The sequence below is a fragment of the Camellia sinensis genome, chromosome 2 (genome assembly GCF_055761805.1).
Source record: "Camellia sinensis isolate YWXY chromosome 2, ASM5576180v1, whole genome shotgun sequence".
NCBI classification, from domain to species: domain Eukaryota; kingdom Viridiplantae; phylum Streptophyta; class Magnoliopsida; order Ericales; family Theaceae; genus Camellia; species Camellia sinensis.
The window spans coordinates 225,070,949-225,097,764 of NC_138962.1; the positions used below are offsets into that span (position 1 = coordinate 225,070,949).

Here is a 26,816-nt window from a genome sequence, read left to right on the forward strand (position 1 = left end):
TCACATATGTATGCATGACTATTCTTCAGAGAGTGTAGTCCTCGATCCTCGCGCCACCAATCACGCATATCGATGCATGATGGCCGAGGAGTCGAATTGCACGACTCAATATGAAATGAATGCACATGAAAACGCAACAAGACCTAAACTCCATCATGGGTAATCCGAAGTGTCGGTGACAGGGAATTGAGACACGTTCGGTCACTCGGAGTACGAAACGTACCTCGTTTCCCGTGCTTGGGCTAACTCCTATCCCAAACACGATGCAAATGAGATGGCATACACAATGCGATTAACATACAACCTAGCATACGCAATGCTATGAAATGGTATACACAATGCTCGATGTGACATGACATACACGATGCTCTAACATGCAATCTAGCATACGCAATGCTATGGACCGAAATGACATACACAATGCACTATGGACTTACACTAACACGAATGGACCTCAACTACACTCACATCAGTGGCCAAGTGATGGAAGTGAGAGAACCGAAATGCATGCGCACGTGCACGCGTACCGAGGACGGAACCTAAGGCATAAAATGCCACTCTACCAAAGCATGGCAAGGGATGAAAGATGGCATACAAACATGTAATTTTCAGCACTGAAACATGATGCTAAATAGTCCCGAAACATGGAGATATGGCACCCGATGCATGAAATAAGCCCCGAAACTCAAAGCTAGGCACATGCATTGAATTATAACTATGCAAAGTAAGCATTATTTGGCCATGAAGTACAAAGACAGAGCTAAGGCAGTCCCAAAATATGCACATTTCTAGTTTAAAGCATGACCAAAAAGTGCTAACATGATAGACAAAAATAGCATGCGAATTCGGCTAACAAGCATGGTTTACATGGCATGTATACGAAGCGTATGAGAACTCATCAAACCAGCCGAAAACAATGAATAAAACATGTCAAAATATGCCCAAATAACCACTGAAATGCAACTAATGCATGCAAAAATGATGAGCTCCTTTAGAGGGCCATACAAGGGATTATTAAGCACATACAAGATAGACATGTAACATGGAAAAACCACCTTTGGAAATGATTTATGACAGCCCTAAAACCCACCAAATAGGCCTTGAAATCAGTCTCGGAAACATGCACAGAAAGGCCCCTTTGAAAGGCCTTGAATGGGATTGCTCTATACATGCATCATAGACATAAAATATGGAAAAATGGGCTCTTGATAAAGCTTAGGCAGACCTTAAAACCCTCAAAATGAGGCCTGAAACATGACTTCAATGCATTCAAAATAGGGTCCCTTTGGAAGGCCAACCATACTAGTAAAGAGAATGAGGGTGAGAGGGTCACTCCTCTATGATTTCGGGGCTTGAAGATACATCAAGGCCACTGAAAATCCACTGGATTTCAGTGGCCAAGATGCCAAAACAAGACCAATGCGAATGCTCAAATGCATGGCTCAAAGCATGAGGAAATGAAGCATGCAAGGAAGAAGATGACTCCAAACAGAAAAGTGACCTGAATTAAACTTAAAGAGGAGGTCAAAAAAAGACTTTCTTCAGTTTATGTCGAGGTTCAAAAATGCTCACAAACAAGGCTAATATATCATGCAAAATAAGTCCTAAAAGAGAGATAAAGCATACAAGGGGTTAGGAGACCTCAAACAGAAAAGTACTCTTAAACAAACATGAAGAGGAGCTCGAAATAAGACTATTTTCAGTTTACACCAAGGCTCAAAAATGCTTGCAAATGGAGCTAAGGTATAGAGCAAAATAATACAAAAATGGGGGAAATGAGGATTTACCCTTGTAGCGCAGCAATGCAGCCAACCCTGGACCAAGAAAGTGAGCTTTGAACCTCTGAAAATGAGTTCCAAGGTCCTGGAATGGATAGTGAAGGTGTTAGGCTTAGAGGTGTAGTGTAAAATGGCCAAGAATATTATGGTTTGGAGCTTGGAGAAGAAGGCTATGGAGGATGGAGTGTGTAAGCCTTAACCAAAATTTTCTAACCCTTGCAAAATGAGATGGAGGGTTGGTTATATAGAGGGAGAGAAGTAAGGCTTCTTGGAGAAGCCAAGAGAGAGGTTCAAAGCTTCTAAAGGAAGCTTAACCAAAGGGGTCAAGCTTTTTGAAGAAGCTAGACCAAAGGGGGCCAATTCCTCTTACCAACCAAGCAAAGAGGTCAAAACCCCCTTTTAAGGACCAAAACAGGGACAAAACCCTCGGACAGTGGGTCAAGTGCAAAACAGCTGGCACAGCTGGAATACACTTGAGGAGAGCAAAAAGCAGAAAGCTAGCCGACCAGCTAAAGTGGCCGGCCGGCCACTCCCCCTGGTCGGCCGACCAGGGGTCAAAAGGGTCAAGCAAAATTGCTGGTCGGCCTACCCAGAAAGGTGGCCTCCCAGATGAGTAGAATACAGCTGTGTGGTGAAAAACCAGAAAATACGACCCAAGAGAGAGAAAAACCAGCTTTTTAGAGGGGTTCAAAAGGTCAAGAGGAATTACTGGTCGGCCTACCCATATTGGTGGCCTCCCAGATGAGCACAACACAATGATGGTATGAAAAGCCAGAAATTGTGGCTCAAAAGTGAGAAAAACCAACTTTCTGTCAAAAAAATCGGCTTTTGGAGAGAGAAAATGAGAAAATTGGTTTTCCAGGGGAAAAGGTGGCCTCCCACCATCCTACCGCCTCCCTAGCAATAAAAATAGGGTCCCTACCAAAAATGGACCACGCCGGATGCAAAACGAAGGTTCGGGGGCCAAAACGCGCGATTCGGGGCCCCGAAAATAGGCTGTTAGGCACCGGAAGTGGCGTATGACCACGAAGGTGGTCTCCCCGGCCACAGTGTCCCTCTAAATGGAGAAAATAAGGGGTGTGCCAAAAACCGGAGCAAACGGAAGTAGTTAAGTGGTCCCAAACCGAGGCACACGGCCGACGGCTTCGAAAATCGGAAACTGCGCTCCAAACGGGAAAAATGGCCTACGACCACGAAACGTAGCCTACGGCCACTAAGAGATGGTCTACGAGACTTCTCCCTCCCTTCGGGAAGAGAAAATAGAGAAAACAGGACCTGGTTCTCAAACCGAGGCAAAGCACAAAAGAGCCCCGAAGTCTAGAGGCAAGGCTCGTAGCCGAGACTCTGAAACCTCAGAACGAGCACAATATGCAACATCACCGAGCGCTCAACTGGTGACGTCTGAGTCTTAAGGTCGGTCAAAAATGGGGTGTCTACAGTTAGATTTCATTAAGAGAAAAGAAAAGAAATTATTTTATGTTATATTACCAAAATAACCTTTTTATATTTTCAATCATTTTATTTCTTTTATTTTTATAGGGACAAAATTGATATTATGAAAATAGTTGTTTCTTTTCTCTCCCAATTTCTCCACTTTTGGGAAGATTGAAAATGAGGCTTATAAGAGAAATGAGTTTCTCTCCATGTCTCTCAATTTCTTCCCATTTCTCTCCACTTAGGTTATCCAAACAAGTAAGAGAAATGCATATCTCTCCATTTCTTTTCTTTTCTCTCCAAATCACTCAACCCAAACATAGCGTAAGTGTGCTGACATAGCCATTCTTGGTGAGGGTACTGCCAAATTCAACTGGTAACACAGCTTCGGACCCATATACTAGGGAAAATAGGATTGCCTGAGTTGGCTTTCTCTTTGACGTTCCATGTGCCCAGAGTGTTACGGGAAAGTTATTCAGACCATGTGCCCCCTGCTTCGTCCATCATTTTACTCATTATTTGGATGAGGGCTTTGTTGGTCGCCTCAACCTGTCCGTTCCCTTGAGGGTAGTATAGACTAGACTTGTGGTGCTTGATCTTGTAGACATCTAGCAGTCTTCTCACATGGCGATTTACAAAGGGAGCTCTATTATCAGACGGTATTTTTTTGGGTATGCCAAACCTGCAGATTATGTTTTTTCTAATGAAGTTGGCTACTGCTGCCCCGTCTGCCTTCCTCATCAGTATGACCTCTACCCACTTGGTGCTAATTTTAGTTGCAGCAAGTATCCATCTGTAGCCTTTGGATTGCTGCGCTATATGACCTACTAGGTCAAATGCCCAAGTATGGAATGGGTAAGGAGTCTTGATGTTGTATAGTTCAACTGCTGGTGCATGTATCAAGTTCCCAAACTTCTGGCAAGATTGGCATCTCCTCACAAAGTTTTTAGCATCTTCTTCCATTGTCAGCCAATAGTAGTCGAGGTGAATGAGATGTCCATATAATCGCTGCCCTCCTTGGTGCTCTGTCTTGTGGACTTCCCTCAGCACCTCATTTGCCTCATCTTTTGATAAACACGCTAAAGGTTCCCCTTCAAAGCTTCTTCAGTACAGCTTGCCTTTGTCAAAGAAAGAAGCAGAAGGCTCGCCTCTTAACTCTAATTGCATCGGCTTTGTTCCCGGGCAGTGTGCCCTTTCCAAGGTAGTCGATATATGGCTATCTCCATTCTTCACTGCCTAAGAAATGGGCTTCCTCTTCCTTAGGATAGGACTAACACTTTCACATTGCCTCTGCAACTCAGTACTTTTCTTCTCCATCTCTGGCCAGTAATACCCTTGCCTATGTATCCATCGGTATAGACTGATATGTCCATCTCCATAGGACTTAGCATGGATCTGCTTAAGCCTGTAGGTTGCTTATTGTCTGCCAACGCACCTTGCCAATAGGTTGTTGGGGTAGCGAAAATACAACTCTCCTCTGAGGAGCAGAAATGATGCAAATTCTGCTAGTCTGATTGTTCTCTAGCCTGTTTTCAAATACTGGATTATATCTGTTTTCCATCCCTCAACATCTTGCTCTGTATGTTCTTCGGCTAACACTACTGGTGTTGTTCTTTTCTCGATAATGATGGCTATACTATCATTTGGTATATCCACCTTTACCCCCAGTGTAGCCAAGGCATCGGGAAAAAGGTTGTGTGTTCGAGGGATATGTTGGATTTGGACATCATCAAATTGAGTGAGCAACCTTTGAACCACGGTGCGATATGGGGCCAACAGAGGCTCCTTTAATGCGAAATCACCCATTGTTTGCTTGACAACTAGCATGGAGTCGCCCCAAATTTTCAACTTATAGAGGCCCTCCTTTTGGGCGGCAATTAGACCCAGTATCAACGCCTCATGTTCGGCCTCGTTGTTTGAACATTCAAAGTCAAGCTTATATGATATATGAAACTTCTCTCCTTCTTGACTGGTTAGTGTTATGCCAACTCCACTTTTCCCAGCTCTAGAAGCTCCATCAAATTTTAAGTCGTAATAAGTCTCAATTGCAGCTGCTGAGACATGGACCTCACCTGGTAGAGGTACCTCTGCAGGTTCATGTTCACCAGATGGGAACTGGGCCAGTAAGTCTGCAAGTGCTTGGCTCTTAATAGGCTTGGGAGTAACACAAGTGATATCATATTCTGCTAGAGCCAAGAGCCATCTTGTCATTCTTCCAGTCAGAACTGGCTTGCTCAGCAAGTAGCGAACTGGATCACTCCGGGTCACAACCTGGATCGGGTGTACCAAAAAGTAATGGCGCAACTTCTGTGCTATGAAGATTAAGACTAAACAATGCCTCTCAATTGGGGTATATCGTGACTCGGCACCATTAACTTTGCGACTGATGTAATAGACTGGTTTCTCAATGCCATCTATGTCTTAGACAAATAGAGCTCCAATAGACTGAGGAGTAGAGGTTAGCTACAGTAGCAGAGGCTTTTCGGGCTGTGGAAAAATCATTGTAAGTGGAGAGGTAAGTGCTTTCTTCACCATATCAAATGATTGTTGGTGTTCTTGCAACCATTCAAACTTGTGATTCCCTTTCAGCAGTGTCCCAAAGGGAAAGGTTATTTCAACAAGGGTTGGAATAAACCTCCTAAGATATGACACTTTGCCTAGGAATTTCTTCAAGGCCTTTTGAGAGTGTGGCGGCGGAATCTCCATGATTGACTTGATCTTATGCCCATCTACCTCGATCCCTCGCCGGTGTACAAGAAAGCCAAGGAACTTGTTTGCGGTAACTCCAAAAGCACACTTGAGAGGGTTCATCTTGAGGCAGAATTTACGACAACGCTGAAAAACTTTTTCCAAGTCGTAGAGGTGGCGGTTTGCCTCAGTGGACTTAACCACTAGATCATCCACATATACTTCTACTTCATAATGCAACATGTCGTGGAACACTGTAGTCATGGCCCGTTGGTATGTTGCCCTTGCGTTTTTCAAACCAAAGGGTATCACCGTATAGAAAAAATTTCCCAAGGGCATTCTGAATGCCGTCTTTTCTGTATCTTCTAGTGCCATTTTAATCTGGTTATAACCACTGAACCTATCCATGAAGAAGAACATCTAATGGCCCGCAGTAGAATCGATAAGTGTGTCAACATGGGGCAATGGAAATTCATCTTTCGGGCAGGCTTTATTCAGGTCGCAAAAGTCTACGCAGACCCTAATCTGACCGTTCTTCTCTGCACAGACACAATATTTACTAGCCAAGTTGGGTACTATATAGGCTCAATGAACTTAGCCTTCTGCAACTTTTCTATCTCTACCTTAATCTTTGCTTCAAGATCAGGGTGATACTTTCCAGCGTGCTGCTTGATTGGTTTAGAGTTGGGAAAAATGTCCAGATGATGAGTGACAAGAGATGGGTCAAGACCAGGCATCTCGTCATATGTCCAAGTAAAGACATCATTGTACTGCTTTAGTAGTGTTATCAATTCTGCCTTAGCTGCTGGAGCCATTGTATCACTAATAAACACCGGCTTGCTTTGCCCAGGTAAGTCACTGAGGTTGACCTCAGCAAGTACCTCTTGCTGGGGTTTGGACCTATCTTGCATGCATTCAAGGGCGGGCTCAGGCGTCTCCACCAACCCTTCTTGGGACTCCTCACCGTCACATTTATTCGTCTTGGGGCCATCTTCCCAAGGTATGAAGTCTAGCCCCCAAAACCGTCATAGGTAGTAAACGGTCTTGCCGCCCTCGCGCACTTTAACAATCTTTGGGCAAAGGACTTGTAGATTTGTTGCTCCTTTTCTGTCCACTGCTTTCTGGAGCAACCTCTGCATCTCAAATGTCCTCCCACTTCAATAATTTTACCCCTACAACTTTACCAATCCTTGGAGTTTCATATGTGGACAACTCAGTAAAGAAAATTGCATCCGAATAGTGTGCCTCTTCCACTCCGAATGGCTTTTCAGACGCATTTATGGTCACTGTGCGCTTTCTCAACTTTGTCTTCACGCATTGGTGATAACTTGATGGGATAGCCCCATATCGATGCATCCAAGCTTTGCCGAGTATCATATGGTAATTTGTGTCTGCTTCAATCACATGGAACTTAGTTGCGGAACGGATCTCGCCAACTACTAAGTCCACGACAACATAGACCTTAGTAACTTTCTTGTCGCCACCAAAACCCATTACAATGATGGGTTGGCAAACCATCTTGGACTCTAGGATACCAGCCTTTGCAAAGGTATCAGTTATTATGATGTTTATGGATGCCCCACCATTAAGGAAAGCACACTTGAACTCTACATCATTAATGTAAGCTGTGACAAAAAGATGACGGTTATGAGGAAATGGGTACGCTCTGTCTGCTTCTGAAAAAGTAATGGCCCCATAATCTTCCTGGATCGAGACATGTACTCCTTAGCCTCAGCAACTTCATCGTGGTGCATTTCGGAGATGTTAATGAGGGCCTTTGTTGCTTCCAACCTGGCAGCTTGGCTCAACCCCAACTGGTCAAAGAAAGTGCGAAACTTAACAAAATTTGGCAAGGCTTGAGCATGAGTATCCCCTACAAATTTTGCCTCTGCAAGTACTGTTTCAAGGAGCTGGCCAATTGCGATTTCTTCTAACTCATCATAGTAGGACGCCATGTGCACTTGATCGGGCACAGGCCCAAGATAGTGAATCATGTGTAAATTCTTCCCATTCTCCTTTTGATTAGGATAGGGGTCCTTCCTTACATCGCGATTACCGGCATCTTTGAACTTCAGCTCATTAGCATTGACTTTCTTCTTGAAGATACTTTCAAAGTCCAACAGTCCTTAGTACGGTGTCTGGTGGTTCTGTGATAGACACAATAATCTGGGCTTTCTTTGTCCTTCTTGGTTAGAGGGACATCAACCGGCGGCAAAGTAAGTTCACCATTAGCTACCCATTCTTTAACTAAGGCCTTAACATTCTCAAGGCTGCAAGGATATGGATTTCTGTCCTCATAACTCTTCTCTTTCGAGAGGACGAGGCCTCTACTTGCGAACGGCTTCCTCCTATGGAGGTTACCGTAGAAACTCTGCTACTGCGGGAGTAGAGGTAGCTATCACAAGACCTGTGCAAAGGACCAGTTGTACTGAGGTTCCTAGTTGCCTCAATCAAGGCTGAAAATGTAGGCAGATTATGGTTCACCAAGAAAATTTTGTAGTCACATATGGCACCCTTCACACATATATTGACTAAGTGAGCCTCATCCATTGGTTCATGACAGTCAATAGCCTTATCTTGGAACCGCTTAACATAGTCCAGTATATCTTCACCTTCTTTTTGGACATCTCGCCCAAGTGAGAGGGTTGTAACTTTCTCTTGAACTTGGAAGAACTTCGTGTGGAACTTGTTCACCATCTCCTCCCAACTCTTGATCAAGTTGGGAGCCAAGTTCACATACCAGCTGTAGGCCCTTTTCAGTAAGTGATTTGGAGAACTCCCTAAGGCGCAGAGAGTGGTCACTGCTATGGACGCTAAGAGTTTTAATGCACCTCACCACATGTTCTCTAGCATTGTCTTGCTTTCCATCAAACTTAATAAACTTGGGCACTGTATACCCAATTGGGTATGGCATGGTCAATATCTCCTGAGAATATGGGGGCTTCACATCTGGGTCTAGGAAAGATGGCAGTTGCTTCTTGCTTCGCTCTTACTCGAGCATAGCTTGTACATCGGCTAGAGTAACGAAGTAAGTGGGCTGGAATGGTCCAGTCTGCTCCTGGGTAGCTGAACCAGCGGCCGTACTGTTTGCCTGAGGCACCACCAAAGACACTTGGATCGGAGCCCAAACCTCAGGGAACAAGTTAGGCACTGCAAGTATGAACCATAAGCAAAGCAGCCTTCCCAGCAGAGTCGCTAGAAATGTAGAAGGGTTCAAGGTTAGAGAGGTGATTCGAGAGGCAAAACTATGCTAATGGTCCAATAAGGGCGGAAGTGGCTGAAGAATGAGTAGCAGCAACAGTATAAGAGTTGGAGAGTGTATAGCTGGGTGAGGTTGAAGCAAGTAGCTCAAGGAGAAGTGTATGGCAGTGCCAAAATGGACAGCATCTCCCCCAAATCCCCAAAATTCTTCTTGTTGAACCTTGGGAAATAGGTCCTATTTATAGGCTTTTCCTTGGTACTAAGAGGACACCAAGTGGCCAAATAGAAAGAAAACATGTATCCCAGAGGATCACATGGAATATTCTGCCTTGAGCCACCAGGCTGAAGGTGGCACGTGTCCCTCTGCATGTACTGTGTACTATCTGTTTGCCTCCGCAACTACCTTTTTGAGCCTCAGCAAGTGCGGTTGCAGCGAGAGTGTTTTCCTCTACACTTGTCTTCTCAGCTTGAACCTCAGCAAGTGCACTTGCAAGTGCCTTCTTAGTTCTATTTAGCCGGTACATGCATTCTCAAGACTCTATTAGCCTGCTAGTAGCTATGTTTGTATTCACCTCAGCGATACTTCTACCCTTAACCACATAACCACAAACTCCCCAGTTTCCCAGGGTGAAGGCCACAGCCAAGCCTACTATCAGCCATGCTGTGCCTTAGTACCAAGCCCAAGAGGGCTTCCTTAGTCCTGCATGTGCAACTAAGCCAGGTCTATGACTTGGGTAACGGAAAGGGAGTCCCTTATGTTCGGGCTAACCTGCTCCCATCTTCGCGGGATCGTTGCGATAAACAGGTATCTCTGGGCCTGCTATCAGCTCCAACAAGTAAGTCTTGGGGCCTGCTATCAACGCCAAGTTAAATGAACTTTGGAAATGGGGGGCCCGCTATCAACCCTGGGCTAGTAATGCCTTGAGGCCTACTATCAGCGCCAAGCATTAGCCTCTAGTTACAGAGGGTGGCCTCTCTCAAAGGCTGCTATCACATTGGCAGGATATTCCCTCTGCAACTTAGTTACTGCGGTAGTTATTCCACGAGACAAGTTCAAATGGCAGAACCAAGAATATTAGAGATGGCGGTGCCGACATAATGCCTCCGCAACTTGGGCGCTGTAAGTGCTGCCTCTGCAACTTAATTGCTTCAGTTTTCTCTTTTCCTCAGCAACTCCAGATGGTTGTGGTACCAACATTACTTGGAATGACGGGGGCACCGAAGATACTTGGAATGGCGACGCTGAGACAAAGTGTCTCCGCAACTTGGCCTCTGCAACTTAGTCGCTGCAAGTGCTGCCTCTGCAACTTAGTTGTTTTGGCTTTCTCTTTCCCTTAGCAACTTCGAATGGCGGCAGAACCAAAAATATTAGGAATGGCGGCGCTGAGTCAAAGTGCCTCCACAACTTGGCCTCTGCAACTTGGTCGCTGCAAGTGTTGCCTCGGCAACTTAGTTGCTTCGGCTTTCTCTTTCCCTCAGCAACTTCAGATGGCAGCGGAACCAAAGATATTAGGAATAGCGGCGCTGAGGCAAAGTGCCTCAACAACTTTCTTGTTATACATGTTTCCTCCGCAACTTCACCGCTGCAGTATTGCCTCTGCAACTTAACTTGGTCATTTTCCTTCGTAGAGTCTACTTGGACCCCTTGCAAGTCGGACCTGCTTTAGCCCACTGTTGGCCCACTTCCCTTAGACTTTGGCCCATGCTCCTTTTTCATTAATGGTCGCCTCTTTGGGACGACCCCAGTACTTTGGCCCATACTTAGTTTGGTGCTTAATTTCTGACCCCTCTACAAAGTATAGACACTGTGAACATTTACATTACTAATGGTTGTTTTATTTGTATACACATAACCATTGGCTTAATGTAAATTGTGATAAATAAATATTGATGTGAACTTTCACATTACAAATGCATGTTGGTAAAATAACACATTGTTGTTTACACTTGTATGGTTATTTCTGAATGTGAATATTAACATTGATTAATAATGTGATAATTCACAACAAATAATGACTCCTTACAATACGAATATTCACACCATATAACAACCATGTAAAACTCATACGATAATCAATGATATGTAAACATTTATATTATGCAATAACCATGTAATCATCAGTCTATATTGCACATCATGCAACCATCACATGCTTTTAATGTTTACATCATCAAATACAAAACATTAAAATCTGATAATTCACAACAACAATAACTTCATGGGATGGATGTGAACGTTCACATTCACTTACACTAAAATATCCACCCAATAAACATACACACACTGAAATACCACAAATATAAAATAACTAATGATATGTGAACATTCACATCATGCAAAAAATAGCTGCGTCCTTTTTTTGCACTGCCAATCCCAAACCGAACACTTTATTTCCATCATCACACATCATTATAGATCAGACAAGTCCAAATTCACACCATCAAATATAATGGCAATAAACAATCTGCAAACATTTCCCCATAATAATATAACCAATAATATGTGCAATGTAAACATTCACCACATCTAAAAACCAGAGCCATATCTAAACACATTACCAAACAAAACCCATAACATCATTCAACCAAACAAAACTTGCATCTCCATCTATTCCAGACAATGAAGTAGAAAGCAAAAAACAGAGCATACAATATTTTATGTAAATCCAAACACAAATGAACATGCATCATTTATATATTAACCTTGAGACGATATTATCTACTTGTTCTCTCCTTCTTATCAATGTCTAACTTGGCAATAACTATGTAAAAAAAAAAAAAAAAACAAAGCACAAGTGAACAACATTAATGCAGTCTTGATTCATCATCTTCGTCACACACTAGCGAAACCCTAGTACAACCAAGCAACCCCACAACGACAATGAAACTGAATCACAATCAACAGCGTGAATCATGATGACTGCCAAAATATAATGATATTAAAAAATTAAATGTATATATCCTTTTTACGTAATATATATATATATATATATATATATATATATATATATATATATATATATCAATAATAAACACAAGGGTATAAGAGTCTAACAAATAATGTAAATAAAGAAAGAAAAAAAAAAGGATCTCATAAAATAAAAGTATAAACGCAGGGGACTAGGTTATAAATTTTCTTGATGGACATATTGGATTAAAACACCCCTAAATATGATTTATCAATAAAAACCCCTTTTAAGCTTTTTTTTTTTTTTTACTTTTTTAGATGCACCTTATTTAGATGTATCTAAAAAGTAAAATATTTGTAAAAAAATATTTTAAAAAATTAATAAATACATAAGAATACGAAAAATGTGTTGAATTCTCAATTTTATTTTTTATTTTTTTTGGTGTTTAGTGAATTTTCTAAAGATTTTTTTTACAAATATTATACTTTTCAAGTGTATTTATGTTAGGTATATCTAAAAATTTTAAAAAAAAAATTGCTTAAAATATTTTAAAAATTCAGTGAAAACAAAAAAATACGAAAAATAAAAAAATTTAATTTTCTAAAAAATAAATCCTAAAAACCAAACTATCCATTTATACTAAAATATATATTTAAAAACCATACACTACATTAGAGTTAAAGACTGAAAGCATTATATTAAATGGAAAATATTTGGGATCTCTACAAAGGAGAACCCCCATGACCCCCACTAATGTATTGACCGTTGGTGTGTTTGAATTTTTTTGGAGATTGTGTCTGACAGTGACATGAATGATTTAGATCATTTTGGGAGTTGTGAGGGTTATGTTTTGTGAGAGCAGTGTCACTGCTGTGCGTGAAGCACAGCAATAACTGTTGTGTGGCGTGTGAAACTCATTTCAGATCATATTTTAATAATTTGAACCGTTGAAAATTTAGAAAATATCGAGAACAATATACTTGTAAAAAATCATATTAATCGGATATCAATAACTTGTTCATCAAATAACATCTTTATATTAAAAAAAAATGAATATATATGTATCAAACTAAATACAAATGTTATTTGATGAATAAGTTATTGATATTTGATCAACTTGATTTTTTTACAGATATATTATTCTCGATATTTTCTAAATTTTTAACAGTTCGGATCATCAAAATACGACCCGAAATGGGTTCTACGGGCCGCACAACAATCACTATTGTGCTTCACGCACGGCAGTACACTGGATTCTGTTTTGTGGAGATCTTTATCATTACCGTATTTAAATTTTGAAATCCAAGTAAAGTTGAGGTTTCTTTCTTGTGTTGTAGCTCAGTTGTAATATGTTTAAGTCATTGGTTATTTTTAAAATTTATTAGTGTTTTTGGTTTTAATTTTTTTAATTTAATTTTTTGAAAATTGAGTTTTTTGTATTTCATATTTTTTGTTTTTAGTGAATATTTTTAAAATTTTAAACAATTTTTTTATTTTTTTATTTTTTAGATACACATTCCGTAGATATATCTGAATAGTAAGATATTTGTGAAAAAAAAAATTAAAATTAATAAATACACAAAAATAAGAAAAATGTATTGAATTTTCGTTTTTTTTTTTTTTTTTGGTTGGTATTTAGTGAATTTTCTAAAGATTTTTTTTTCACAAATATTATATTTTTTAAGTGTGTCTAAAAATTAAAAAATTGCTTAAAATATGGGTAAATTACACTCACCTCTCCTGAGGTTTCTGACAAATACAGGGACCTCACATGTGGTTTCAATAATTACAGTAACCTCCTTTACTTTACCCGACATTCTCCAAGTTCTCTCATTCCGTCAAATTGGAACAAACAATGTTAGTTGCATATAACAAATGAGCACAAAAAGACGATACTACCCTTGTCCCCTCTGTTAACGTCATACCATAATCAATTTAGACACGACCTACCAGCTGATCAAACAAAACATATGGTTTTTTTTTTTTTGATTTATTTTTTTAAAATATTAAAAAACGTTTAATAAATTTTATTTTTCATTTTAAATATATAATTTTTATTTAAATATTTTGATTTTTTTAATTTTAATATTTTAAACTCAAAACACAACTCTACACTTAAATCGTAACCAAACACATAACTCAAAATTGAATTCAAAAATTATTTTTAAACCTTATAACCAAACACATAACTCGAAACTTCACATTACTTTCAAAACTCTACACTCAAATTGTAACCAAACACATAATAAAAAAATTAAAATATTTAAAAATATATTTATAAAATAAAATAAAATATTTAAAATAAAAATATATATATTTAAAATAAAAAAATTAATTTTAAATTTTTTAATATTTAAAAAATATTTTTAAAAATACAGCGCATAAATGTATGAAACATAGTGCACATTAAAATAAATAAATAAATATTTAGAATATAAAATATTTACCCTAAAAAAATAAATCCAAAAAAATTCAAATAAATAAATATTTAAAATATAAAATATTTACCCAAAAAATAAATCCAACAAATTTCAAAATACAACTCAACTCTTTTCGATACTTATAACCAAACAAATTTTCTCTTTTCAAAACTCAATTCGAAACTCAAAACTTAAAATACGACTCCACACTCAAATCATGATTCTAAAAATAATTTTAAAATATAAAATAAAATAATATTTTCTTTTAAAATAGAGTTTTGACAAAAAATTTGGCTTTGGGTTTTGAATTGAGTTTTGAGTTGCTTTGAATTGTATGTTTGGTTATAAGTTTTGAAAAGATTTTTGAAAAATTATAATTGGAATTGTAATTCTAAAAGAGAACCAAATATGTTTCTTTGTTATTGTTTGGCTAATTAATTGTTTATGCTACCTCACTGTAAACTGAAATTTTGATTAGAGTAATATTATAAAATAAATAAATAAGAATAAATTTTAATAGTTGTGGACAACCTACCTGTTGTTGTGTTTTTAAATAAAAGGTTGCAATTGCCCCTCTTCACATACACATACACATACAAAAAGGCACTGTTACTGACCAACATTTGGTATTGGTATATATAGATAGGTTGAGGACATTTGAGGGCGTTATGGGCATTTTAGTGTGTGACTTTGATGACATCAGCAGGTTTTGTAAATCAAGTAAACGAAAGTAAAAAAACGGGAGAATCTAAAAAATGTTAGATAAATTAAATGAGGTTACTGTAATTATTGAAACTACAAGAGAGATCCCTGTATTTGTCAAAAACCTCACCGGAGGTTAAAAAAATTCCATGATAACAAAAAAAAATAAGGAAAATGAAAATGTAGAATTTTCTAAAAATTGAATTCTGAAAGCTAAAACCAAACAAAGTGAGATAAAGCCCTGAAAAACTTATTTCTTATTTTCCCTAAAATAGAGTAAATTGGTGATAAATCCAATTTAAGGAGGGTATAAGGCGTTAGATCCAGTAAATGTTTTTTATTTGTGAAAGATCCACCATTTGTGAAACAATTTGGTGGGTTTTTGTTAGTTTTAAAGAACATTTTGATTCAAATTTTACCTCCTAATTTATCTGTTGACTTTTTTTAACTATTTATTCAAATTTATATCTATATGTTCAAATTATTTTCTATATATTTAACTTTTTCCCTATCTGTACAAATTTATATATATCTGTTGAATTTTTTTTCCTATCTGTTCAATTTTTCTGTGAGTTTTTCTCTACTTGTTTAAAATATGTGAATTTCACTCTATCTATTTAAAAAAAATACAAAAACCTAATCTATCTGTTCAAATTTTTTATATGTTAATTTTTTTATCTATTCAAATTTTTTTTGTTGAATTTCTTTTCAAAATAATTATTTGTTTAATTTTTTATCCCAAAATATTGTATCTGTTCAATTGGTCTACCATACCTTCTACCAGAAACATGTTTTTGAACTGATCTTGGTCAAAACTGCCGACTGTAAAAAAGTTCGTGAAAGAGAGAACATGTTGTGTATGTTTTATCTATATAATTTTTAGTTGCAACAACAAACTACAGAACAAAATCGCAATCAATTCCTATCTGTTGAAACTATTACAAAAAACAACTCATCTACATTAACTGTGCAGGGCTCAACTCAACACCAGACCTGAACGGATAACCAAAAAACAAAAAACAAAAAAAGATGTAAACAGATCAAAGAAGAAAAAGAAGCCAAATCCAGATCTAGAAACCACCGGCAACTCCAACTATGAAAGCAACTACATCTATTCCCCCAACTTCCTTGCAGACGAAATATTTTATGCAGAAAAAATGAAAATTGTGTGAGAAAGCAAATCACCAAAATCACCATACAACAACTAGAGACAACCAAATTCACAAGACCTACTCAAAGTTAAGTAAGAAACCTTATCTTCAGAGATAATGTTATGAATTTCAGCACATTTCTGAACGATGTTGTGGTCATTGAGAAGTTTCTCTTTCTTAATCAACGACTCGGTGGAGCCTTCGTTCTTGTTATTCACCGTTGCGGCCGCCAAAGAGAGTTTTTCCAGGAAGAGCTTGACTTTGGAGACGAGCACCGACTAGAATAAGGAGAACACGATTCCGATGACGGTGCACACCGGGATCACTATCACTATGCCAAGATCTAAGAGTATCACTTCCCTTATGATTGACTTCTTCAGCAGTAGCGCACGACGGAGTATGACTCACCCAGCTCGGCTTCACCGCTCTCCGCCAACACCAATCATTAGTCATGAACTCGAGAGAGAGAAAAAAAGAGAGAGAAACACAATGTGGGAGAGAGAGAGAGAGAACATTTGGTACGAGATGAAGATCATGACGGCAACGATGACGACGACGGGGCCGTAAAACAGAGACACGAGAGGAGAGAGAGAGAAAGCTTTGTTTTGTGTTTCACCGTGGATACCATATATATATATATATATAAAGGTACTTTGGTCATTGTGCATCAGTCTGTCCTTATGGACACAATAATAACTTTGCGCCTGGACCTTTAAACAAAAAATAAAAAATAAATTGAATTTGGACTTTTGAACCAAGCACCCCCTAAAATATAGTTCATGAGAGAGAGAGGGGGGGGAGAGAGAGTGTGTCTTCCACTCAAATTCCATACTCTAGATCGGAAAATTCATGTTAGGATTAATTACACAAACACCCCTTAAAAATTGGCAACAAAATTTAGGGAGTATAGAAGTATTTTCCAGATTGCTATGCTCATCTCCAAATTTGCTTCATCTACAGGGGCAGATACAGGTTCTACCACAGGCCACAAGCTGCAAATCAATGGTTAGTCATGGGTGGAAGGAGATCACTGGAGAGAGGCGATTTTGAGCTATGCAATAAAATTTATGGTTTGATCAACCCATTAATCAAAACCCGCCTCTTAGCATCCATACATGGGAGAGAACGAGCAGAAATAAATTTTTTAAGGGCAGTAGGGATTGGTACAGAGACTGAAAATATTTTGAAATTACAGAAGATGTTCCAATGTCGAGCTTAGAGATCCACATGATTTAGTTTGATCAACATCGTATGCACGGTATTGGCAGAACCCGGTACCAGAAATAACAGAACAGGCTAGAGCTGAAGAGAGCTTGGATGATGGTTTGGCTCAAGAGTCGGGACTGCCACCTCTGCATCCTGCCATGAGATCAAGAAAACGTGCTCGACTTCAACTTAGAAGTGCAAACAGGGAGTCCGTCAAGGTTTTCTATGAAGATCTTTGGATGACTAGCTTTTGTTCCTTCTTGTCTGGAGTATGGGAAGCAAGCATCACCTGTAGGGAGAACTGGCTCTAGTTCCCGAAAAATATATGATTATAATTTTAAATAAATAATAGTTGAAACAATATAGACATTTGTTTCGTGACTTATCCTTTGATGCTTGAGGATCCTTTCATCAATATGTCAGCTAAATCAATCAATCAGAGCCCTATATTTCAACTATATTGTGTATACTACACAAATCATTCTTTTAGATGCCGTTTTGTAACATTTACGTTTTCAATTTTCTGTTTATATTTACAAAAATTTTAAAAACTCGAATAAAAACTTGTTTGGTAAAAATTTTGATTTATAAATCAGTGGTCTCATCTTATAAATTTGGCCAAAAAATGAAAACACAAAAAATGTGTTTTCGTTTTGAGTTTTGAGTTTTTTTTTTTTTACCACCCAACACTAGCTACCACCCGCCATCATTTTCTACTACCGTCTTCCGCCGCCACCACCCACCACCCACCCACTCGCCGCCACCACCCACCCCTCGCCTCTCCTCCACTACTCTCCTCCACTACCCGTCACCTACTTGCCACCACCCCTCACCACCCACCACCCACCTACCACCACCGACCACCCACCTGCCATCCACTTGCCACCACCACCCACCACCCACCACCCACCACCACCACCACCCACCCGTCACCCACCTACTATCACCACCCACCACCCACTCGCTACCACCTACCACCCGCCACCGTCACCCACTCACCTACCACCACCACCACCCACCACCACCCGCCATCCGCCACCCACCTGCCACCACCACCCACCACCTGCCACCACCACCACCACCCACTCGCTACCACCCATCACCCGCCACCGTCACCCACCCACCCACCATCACCATCCACCACCCACCCGCCATCCGCCACCCGCCACCACCCACTCGCTACCACCCGCCACCGTCACTAACCCACCCGCCACCTACCTACCACCACCACCCACCCGTCACTACCCACCACCACCCATCTGCCACCACCATCCACCACCCGCTACCACCACCACCACCACCCACTCGCTACTACCCACCACCCGCCATCGTCACCCACCCACCCACCGTCACCACTTTCCACCACCGTCTGCCGCCGCCACTTGTCACCACTTGCCATTTCTCACTCTTTTTTATATTTTTAAAAATTTTTAAACATTTTGTCAATTACCAAACGCGTTTGTAGTTAATGTTTTTCTAAAAATAAACAAAAATCAGTTTATAAAATTTTGGTAAATATAAACTGAAAACGTAAACGTTACCAAACACATACTATTCAGCGCAGTTCATGACTTGGATAGGATACATACACGGTTGCTTAAACGATGAATAATCTGATTATTGTTACCATTTACAATGTAGAGATATCCATTCCAGTCATTCACGATACTGAGCCTCTTTGGTGAAGCTTTTCTTGAGCTGAATGTTGATGATAAAAAAACATAAACATCTCTCCCCCATCTTTTAGATAATCAGTTTTTTCTAACTTATTTAAGCTATTTTTACCTCATAAGCTATAACTAAAAGTTGCACCAAAAACTCAGGCATAGCCTCTCAAAAAAAGAGAGAAAAAAAAAAAGAAGCAGCAGCTACTATAAGCAACTCCATTAGACTGCACCAAACGGGGCCAACAATGGCTTAATTACCCATAAACCAACTCAACTCAACTCAACTCAACTCAAATATGTACCACGCTCCTATTCTAAAGAAGTATATATACAGGCACTCAACCAAAAAGAAGTGCAAGGTCCTCCTGAATATTTAGAGTTTATAAGGAAGGATACCTGTGATAGAAGTTAATTAATGACTCTAACCTTTACTTCGTATGCTTTTTCAGTTTCCGCCTTGACCTTCTCCTGAAAAACAAAAATGATAAAACAAAAGGTGTTTACTTTGCCACAACAATCCAGCTAGCATATAGAATACTTCATAAACATTTGTTCTTTTCATCAGTGTAAGAAAAATATTGAGTACCAACAACATTTTCCATGGCTGAATTTTGCAGATCTTAGTCACAGTTCAAAAGATACCTTTTACTGGGTTTCATGGCACCAAATACACCTTTCGTTAATGCACTTATATCCACAGACTGTTCACGCATGATTTTATCATGGTATATCTTTGTCCCAATCTCAGTAATCTGTTCCTCAACTTCTTCCAGTGTTTGGTCCACATTCAACTGCAGCACTCCTTTCCTGATGACTGTCACACTAAGTCCATTTGCTTTGGCTTCCCGAAAAGCATCCTACAGAGAGCAAGAGTTCAAAAGAGAGATCTCAAGAAGAAAGATATTTGCAGATTTCAACTATCTATATATATATGCAAAAGAAAAAAGAAATCCAACACACCAAAGACAGCAGTTTGACCTTGGGGTGACCCAACAGAAAGCAATAACAATAGTCCTTAGGTAGTATTTAACTTAATTCACTGGAATGAAATGATCATTTTATTAGGATGTCCATTCTCGTGTTGGGTTCACTAAAAATATGATAGAAAACACACTACAAATGCAATCATCATTCACCATTGAAAGGATCATTCCATAAAAAGGCTAAGAATGACTAGTCCATTCCATTCTATCTTCATTCCAGTGAACCAAGCACCACCTTGATATCATAAGTGCACGAAACTATTAAGGTAAAAGGAAAAAGAACAAATGACCAAAAAAAAAATGTACTTTTGGACAGCCACAAAATTATTATTATTTTTTTTTTTTGATAAGTAGGACAGCCACAAAATTATTGGAAGAGTTACAGAGACAAATACTTATTATTTGATAAAAAATCTGGCCATTTTTTGCCTTAGAAATCTTGTTCTTACAACTACTCAAAACACGAAGTATGTGAAAATAGCATTAGAGAGAAACAACTTATTACCTTAGGTGGTCGCGCAACAACAAATGCATTGCTATTTCCAATCATCTCCATATGAGCCTGCATAATATAGCAAAGGTTCTTGCAATCACCAGGGTCCTCAAAAGCAATCACATGATACTGCTTTGGATCCAATTCAAGATCTTCTGCCATCTCTAATGAATAAAATCCTACTTTTTGTTCCCCATTTTCATGTGTGTATAATTCGATACACTGGAAAATGTAAAAATAGAGAAATGAATAACTCAGCATTCTTTGTATAAATGGAAAACATATCATTAATGGCCAAGTTACAGAACCCATACTAAAAATATGACAATCGCATTCACTAATATTTTCAACAGATATACAATACATTTAAAAAAAAAAAAAGCAAATCAAAACATGAGTGTATATAAATTTGGTGTAAACAGACACACCAATTTTTCCATAAAAACAGTTCAATAAGTCCAGGAACACAGAATCAAACACAGAAAATAGATGGATGGATAGGATTTTTGAGAAGTGGGCCCCCACCAATAAATATTGTAAAATCTTGTCTACCCATATGTTTACCGATTCCTGTTATGTATTTGATTCTTGTGTTCCTACTATCATTGGAGAAAAAAAAAAAGTTCTATATGAAGAGGACCAGTACCAACAAAATATTATCAAAGAAATATGAACATAAAGGTCATGTTTGTTTGGGTGGACATGAGCTTGGGATTGGACTAATAGTCCAATAAAATTATTAATCCGATGTTTGGTTAAACAATTGAAGTACGGATTAATTATTTTAAACTTGACTATTAGTTAAGATAGGATACATAATCCAACGGATTGGTAGTCCTAGGACTATTAGTCATAGGAATACTAATTCAGTCCGCCCAAACAAACATGGCCAAAAGGTAGAGCCAAAGGATGCAGCTTAAAGCACATGGGACTATCTAGCATTAGCTTATAGGAAGAATTGGATTAACATAGTAGAGAAGACAAGATACAAATTTACCAGTACAAAGGGAAGATCTAGCCACCACAAATAATCTTCTTCCTTCTCTTCAGCAAATTCCTGGTATTTGCTCATGACAGCTTGTGGTCCAAACAGTTCCATTTCTCTTTTGACCTTGTTAAGTTTCTTGTCAATGAATTTCCGTCCTCTCTCAGATATTTTATCCATCAGATCAGCTGCTTCCTCTATTTCCTTCTCAGTGATCCATCGATCCAAATCCTTCCCAATATCCTTCATGATAGCTTTTGTTTCTGGGTCCGCCTCTGCATTATAAGATTCCAAAAACCCACGAGACCATTTCTTAGTGTGCTGCCAGTACTCTTTTCCTGATTTTTTGCCGGCTCTAACAGAACCATCGCTGCCTTCTATAACTGTCTTGGGACTCCTTGAATTCCCTTCAAGAATTTTTGTATTCTGATTATTTACTGCTGAGGTCAGCTGAACATTTTCATTGGCTGGAGGTTCTTTAGATTTCTGAGGGAAGTTCTGCCCATCCTTCCTCTCAATGTCTGAATTACTAAAATTTCTAGCACTAAGTGTTGCCCTTTGTTCAGCAAAGTTATTGAGAAACTCGGGTTTTCTATCGAGTGGGGGACCTTTCCAGCGGGGTATAATTTTTTCCGGTGGATCGTACATGCTAATACCATCTACAGGCAATAAAAACTCAATTAGACCATGGTTTTTAAAATTAAAAAGGGTAACTTACACTATTCACCCTCCAACTTCTACCAGAATTTCACTTTAGTCTCTCATCTTCTAATTGCAACGATTAAGTCCTCATACTTCAACTTGTGTTTTAATGTAGTCATCTTATCTGTTATTATTAAAATTTTGGACAAAAAGTGATAGTATGAGCACGTTTTAGGGACATTAGAGAGTTTTTTATTTTTTTATTTTATATATATGGAAAATTACACTTTTCACCCTCCTACTTTCACTTAAATTTCATTTTAGTTCCTCATGTTTCAACTTTCATGCAAATTTTAAATGGCTGGGTAACATATGGACCAAATTGAAACACAAGTTGAACTTTGAGGACTTAATTGTTACAATTAGAAAGTGAAGGCCCAAAATGAAATTCAGAAAAAAGTGAGGGTGAAAAGTAAAATTTACCCAATTAATAATGTGAACCTAATGGTTAACTGAACAGTAATTTTTTATAAATATCATTTGAGAAAATCTAGTTTTGTGGTTTTTCAAAGAAAATGATAATTAAAACATGGGAAAATGTAATAGACCAGATGTGGTTAAACCAGAGAAATATCAGTATAGTGGTGGCAACTATATACATGGCCGTTAACATTTTTATAAAATTCAATTTTCGAATTTTTTCCACTGTTTCAGGAGATAAATAGTTAACCAAAAGAAAACATAAGAAAAATTAATTACCTGCACCATAGTCAAGGTTTTCAATGTTTGAATGGAGATATTCATGCAAACTGGATAGTTTTTCATTCTCTTTCTCAACTTTTCTCTCAAGGCCCTTGAAGAACCCGAGTTTATCTTCATCATCCATCAGGTAAAATGGATCACGCCCCGCTAACTCATTTTCTCGGACTTGAAATACAATTTCTCTAAGCCTATCATCTTTCATCCAGTCAAGTTCAGCGTCATCTTCATCAAATTTGGACTGTATCATCTCGAAATTTGTATCCAACTCTTGTTTAACTTTTTCCCTCGCAACCATGTAATTATCTCTAAATCCACCTTCAATCTTCTTCACTACAGGCTCCAATTGGTGAAAAATTTTCTCCATCCAGCTCTCCTTATTCACTGATGATATTTTCTCTGAACTTCTGCTGTTACTTTCATTAACTGAGGAAGTTGGTGGCTTTTGTAGATCGTCCACTTGATATCCTCCCTCAACATCTTCAGGATCACCATCCATTATTTTTCGAGTAGAATCTCCAAAAGCACTTGCAGCAGATGCAGAATTTGACGGTCCACGTAAAATGGTTGATTGGAAGATTTTGTTGTCCTTGTCCAATCCCAGGCTTGTGTTACTATCCATTTCTCTTTCCCTTGATAACGCTAAAACAGACGGCCCTATCTCCTTGCATCCTTCATCAGCAGCTTGAGGACCACTTTTTTCAGCCGGAACAGATTCCTTTCTCTTCAGGGCAGAATCTTTACCAGCATTTATTGCAGGTGCAAAATCTGACGTCCCATCTAAAATGGTCGTGCCAGACACTTCATTGTCCTTATCTATTCCCTTCCTCGCATTGCTATTGGTATCTTTTTCCCTTTCAATACTTAAAATTGCAGCACCTTCTGGCACGGTTTTCTCTTGATATTCTTGATTAGGCTCTTGTTTGTTACGTTTTTGAGAGAGGAATTCCCTAGCTTCCTTAACTGAGCGTATAACCCTTGGTTTTGTTCCGAAACTTCTCTTTAGTTTTCTTGAGTGACTTTCAAATGTGTTAGAGGATTGGCTCACATTAGTTGTGTCTGATATGTTTACAGCACTTTCTCTATTGATCACATCTTGTATTGTGCTTTCACCATCATTGGAAACTTTCATGATTGAAGTACTAGCCGTTTGCGTACCACTGTTCTCCAGCAAAACTTCCTCACCAAATCTAGCATCATTGTTTTTCAGATCATTGAACTTGGGCGTTAAGGTTCCATCATCACCTTCTACTTGGTCTGAATCTTCATTAGAAAGACCATTTGGGAGACTCACAACTCCTTCACGTGTAGTGCTTTCACCATCATTGGAAACTTTCATGCTTGAAGTACTAGATGTTTGTGTGTCAATGTTCTCTACCAAAACTTCCTCACTGAATTCAGTATCATTGTTTTCCACATCATTGAAAGACATGGGCGTTGAGGTTCCATTAACGCCTCTCATTTGACCTGAATATTCAATAGAAAGATCATTTGGGAGAATCACGACTACTCCATGCTGTTTAACCACTTCCTTTTCATCAGTCAGCTCATTCACAGTTAAATCATCTCCTCCATCAGTATCACTTGGTGAAGGATCTCTTCTCTCAATCTCTCGTGCTTGCCTTGCCATTGCTCTAATTTCCTGAATTTTACTATCTAAATCCTTAGACACCGCCCGATCACTAGAAGATTCATGTAGTGCCAGTGTATTATTACTTGATGCTTTCACTTTCGTAATGCTATTCATAAGATCCTGCTCATTAAGCCTTGGCCTTTCAATCTGTGGCTCCATTGGATCCTGAATAACTTCCACGCTACCCGTCACCAACTTCTCTTTCTCCTTTCTTGCTTTCATCTTTCTCCTCATAATTTCCTTCTCCAACCTCGTGTATTCCACTTTCTCTTTCCCACCACTGAAAATTGCCTTCATCGCCCAGAACACAAACAAACCACACAACACCATGATCCCAATTCTTGGGAGCTTCAAAGACAATCCGGGTCGAAGAGCAAGACCCCAAATTGCATTATCAAAACCCCTATGCTTGCCCGAAACTATGAACTTAGCTACCGAACTACTCTTGGAAAACACACAATTCCCATTCTCCATCTCTCGAGCCAGAAATTTAGCATGAGAAATCTTTGAATTCACTTCTGTCAAGTCCTCAATTTCACTTTTCTTATACATCTCCATCTCAATTCCGCTTCTTCGCAAGATTTCATCTTCATTAACAACCACCCTCTCAACATTCCCACCTGAATCTTGAAACACAGTGAATATAGGATTAAACCCAATTCCCCAAAACTCTGAATCATTCTTATACTGATCAACCCAACTCTCCAATTTATTCCACAATACAGATTCACCCAAACCTTTTGATTTCAATTCCTCTATACTATCAGAATCAACACTACCTTCACTAACCCCATAATTAGAACTAAACTTACTTTTTTCTACACTATCATTACCCAAATTCGAATAATAAATCTCACTATTATCATAATCAAGAACTGGGTTTTGAGAACGATGACGCACCTGTTGTTGTTGTTCTTCAATGAGCTTTTTTCTCAGCGAGTTTCGGCGATTCGTGGGTCGGCCGAAATGGGCTGAAATTCGAAGTTTTGAGGCGGAAAATGGTGGGTACAGAGGAATTTTGGAGTTGGGTATATTGAACCTGTAAAGGTTTTTCTTTTTCCATGTTCTCAGAGAATATTTGGGAGAGAAAATCGAAAGGGAAGAGAAGAATTGAGGTTTGCTTGGTATTGTGGGATTGAGAGCCTCCATGGACGAAGAGGGAGGTCACATAGAGAGAGAGAGAGAGAACGCTAAAACCTTTGATAAAGCCTTTTCGGTTTGTGTGTATTATGTGGCAATTTATCAGTGTTTGAGGTGTCTTGCTGCTATAGGAGGACGGCGTTTCGGTAATGAGAGGGAGTTCATGGCGTGATTGGTTGGTAGGATAGAAAATAAGAGAAACTTTTTAGATGGGGTTTGGAAATTTTGTTTTGTTTTTTTTTTTTTTTTTAATTTTAAATTTTTTGGAATTAAAAAATAATAATGTATTTAGTAATTGTTAGAAATAAAACTTTTTTATATATAAGGTTTTTAATTTTTTTTTTAGTTACTTTTTAATAAAACAAATATTATTTTAATCAAAACTTAAGGAAAAATTATTTATATGCTACATATGATCCTACTAAAAAATTTATGTTCCCATAAGTCATGTGGAAAGTTTGTTGACACATTTACCCTCAATATTAGTTGTTAATATTATAAATAATAATAAAACCATATATAGGAAATTGAATATTTCTATAGATCATATCTATATAAACGTAACGTAACGTGACACCTACATAAACGTAACGTGACACATGTACATAACGTGACACCTAAATAAACGTAACATGACACCTATAATCTATATAGAAAATTAAATGTTACCATAGATCATATCTACATAAACGTAACGTAACGTGATACCTATAATCTATGGCAACATTCAATAGATCATATTTATATGAAACGTAATATGACACCAACATAAACCAACAACATTTTCACATTCAATTTAAAAAAATAAAAACTCATTAAGTTTACGAAACGTAACGTGACACGTTACGTTTATATAAGTGTCACGTTACGTTACGTTTATATAAGTGTCACGTCACGTTACGTTTATATAGAATCTTGTGGAATACATTCCTATCTAAATAGGACTTGAGACTCTATAAGAAATTACACAAAACTTAGCCTAGCATAAATGTCTGAAAATGATTTATAAATAAGTCTCCCAAAAC

General features: G+C 38.4%; 1 protein-coding gene across 9 annotated transcripts; it reads right to left on the reverse strand.

The window, feature by feature from the left end:
• Positions 1-16,029: 16,029 nt before the first annotated feature.
• On the reverse strand, positions 16,030-25,963 carry LOC114301908 (uncharacterized). Of its 9 annotated transcripts, none has more exons than XR_014362702.1 (7): positions 23,019-25,963; positions 21,630-22,276; positions 20,645-20,854; positions 19,799-20,013; positions 19,583-19,624; positions 19,117-19,187; positions 17,328-17,796 (listed from the first exon to the last, which is right to left on the reverse strand). XR_014362702.1 is itself a non-coding variant. In XM_082917169.1 (6 exons), exons 1-5 carry the CDS (start codon positions 25,798-25,800, stop codon positions 19,585-19,587), a joined length of 3,894 nt encoding a protein of 1,297 aa, XP_082773295.1. In that variant the 5' UTR covers positions 25,801-25,963; the 3' UTR covers positions 16,030-17,796; positions 19,553-19,584. The 9 variants fall into 9 exon arrangements, 6 of the variants coding, with proteins under 6 accessions (XP_082773295.1, XP_082773298.1, XP_082773297.1 ...); XR_014362701.1 differs by having other exon boundaries at positions 17,328-17,778; positions 19,553-19,624; XR_014362700.1 differs by having other exon boundaries at positions 19,553-19,624.
• Positions 25,964-26,816: the final 853 nt, after the last annotated feature.

Bases quoted from the DNA above. Each gene is read 5' to 3' on its own strand.
- LOC114301908 (XM_082917169.1), bottom strand. From the start codon at position 25,800: ATGGAGGCTCTCAATCCCACAATACCAAGCAAACCTCAATTCTTCTCT. The intron at 22,277-23,018 runs GTAATTAATTTT...TATTGCCTGTAG, and splicing joins AAACCTTGACTATGGTGCAG to ATGGTATTAGCATGTACGAT. The intron at 20,855-21,629 runs GTAAATTTGTAT...TACATTTTCCAG, and splicing joins TAGATCTTCCCTTTGTACTG to TGTATCGAATTATACACACA.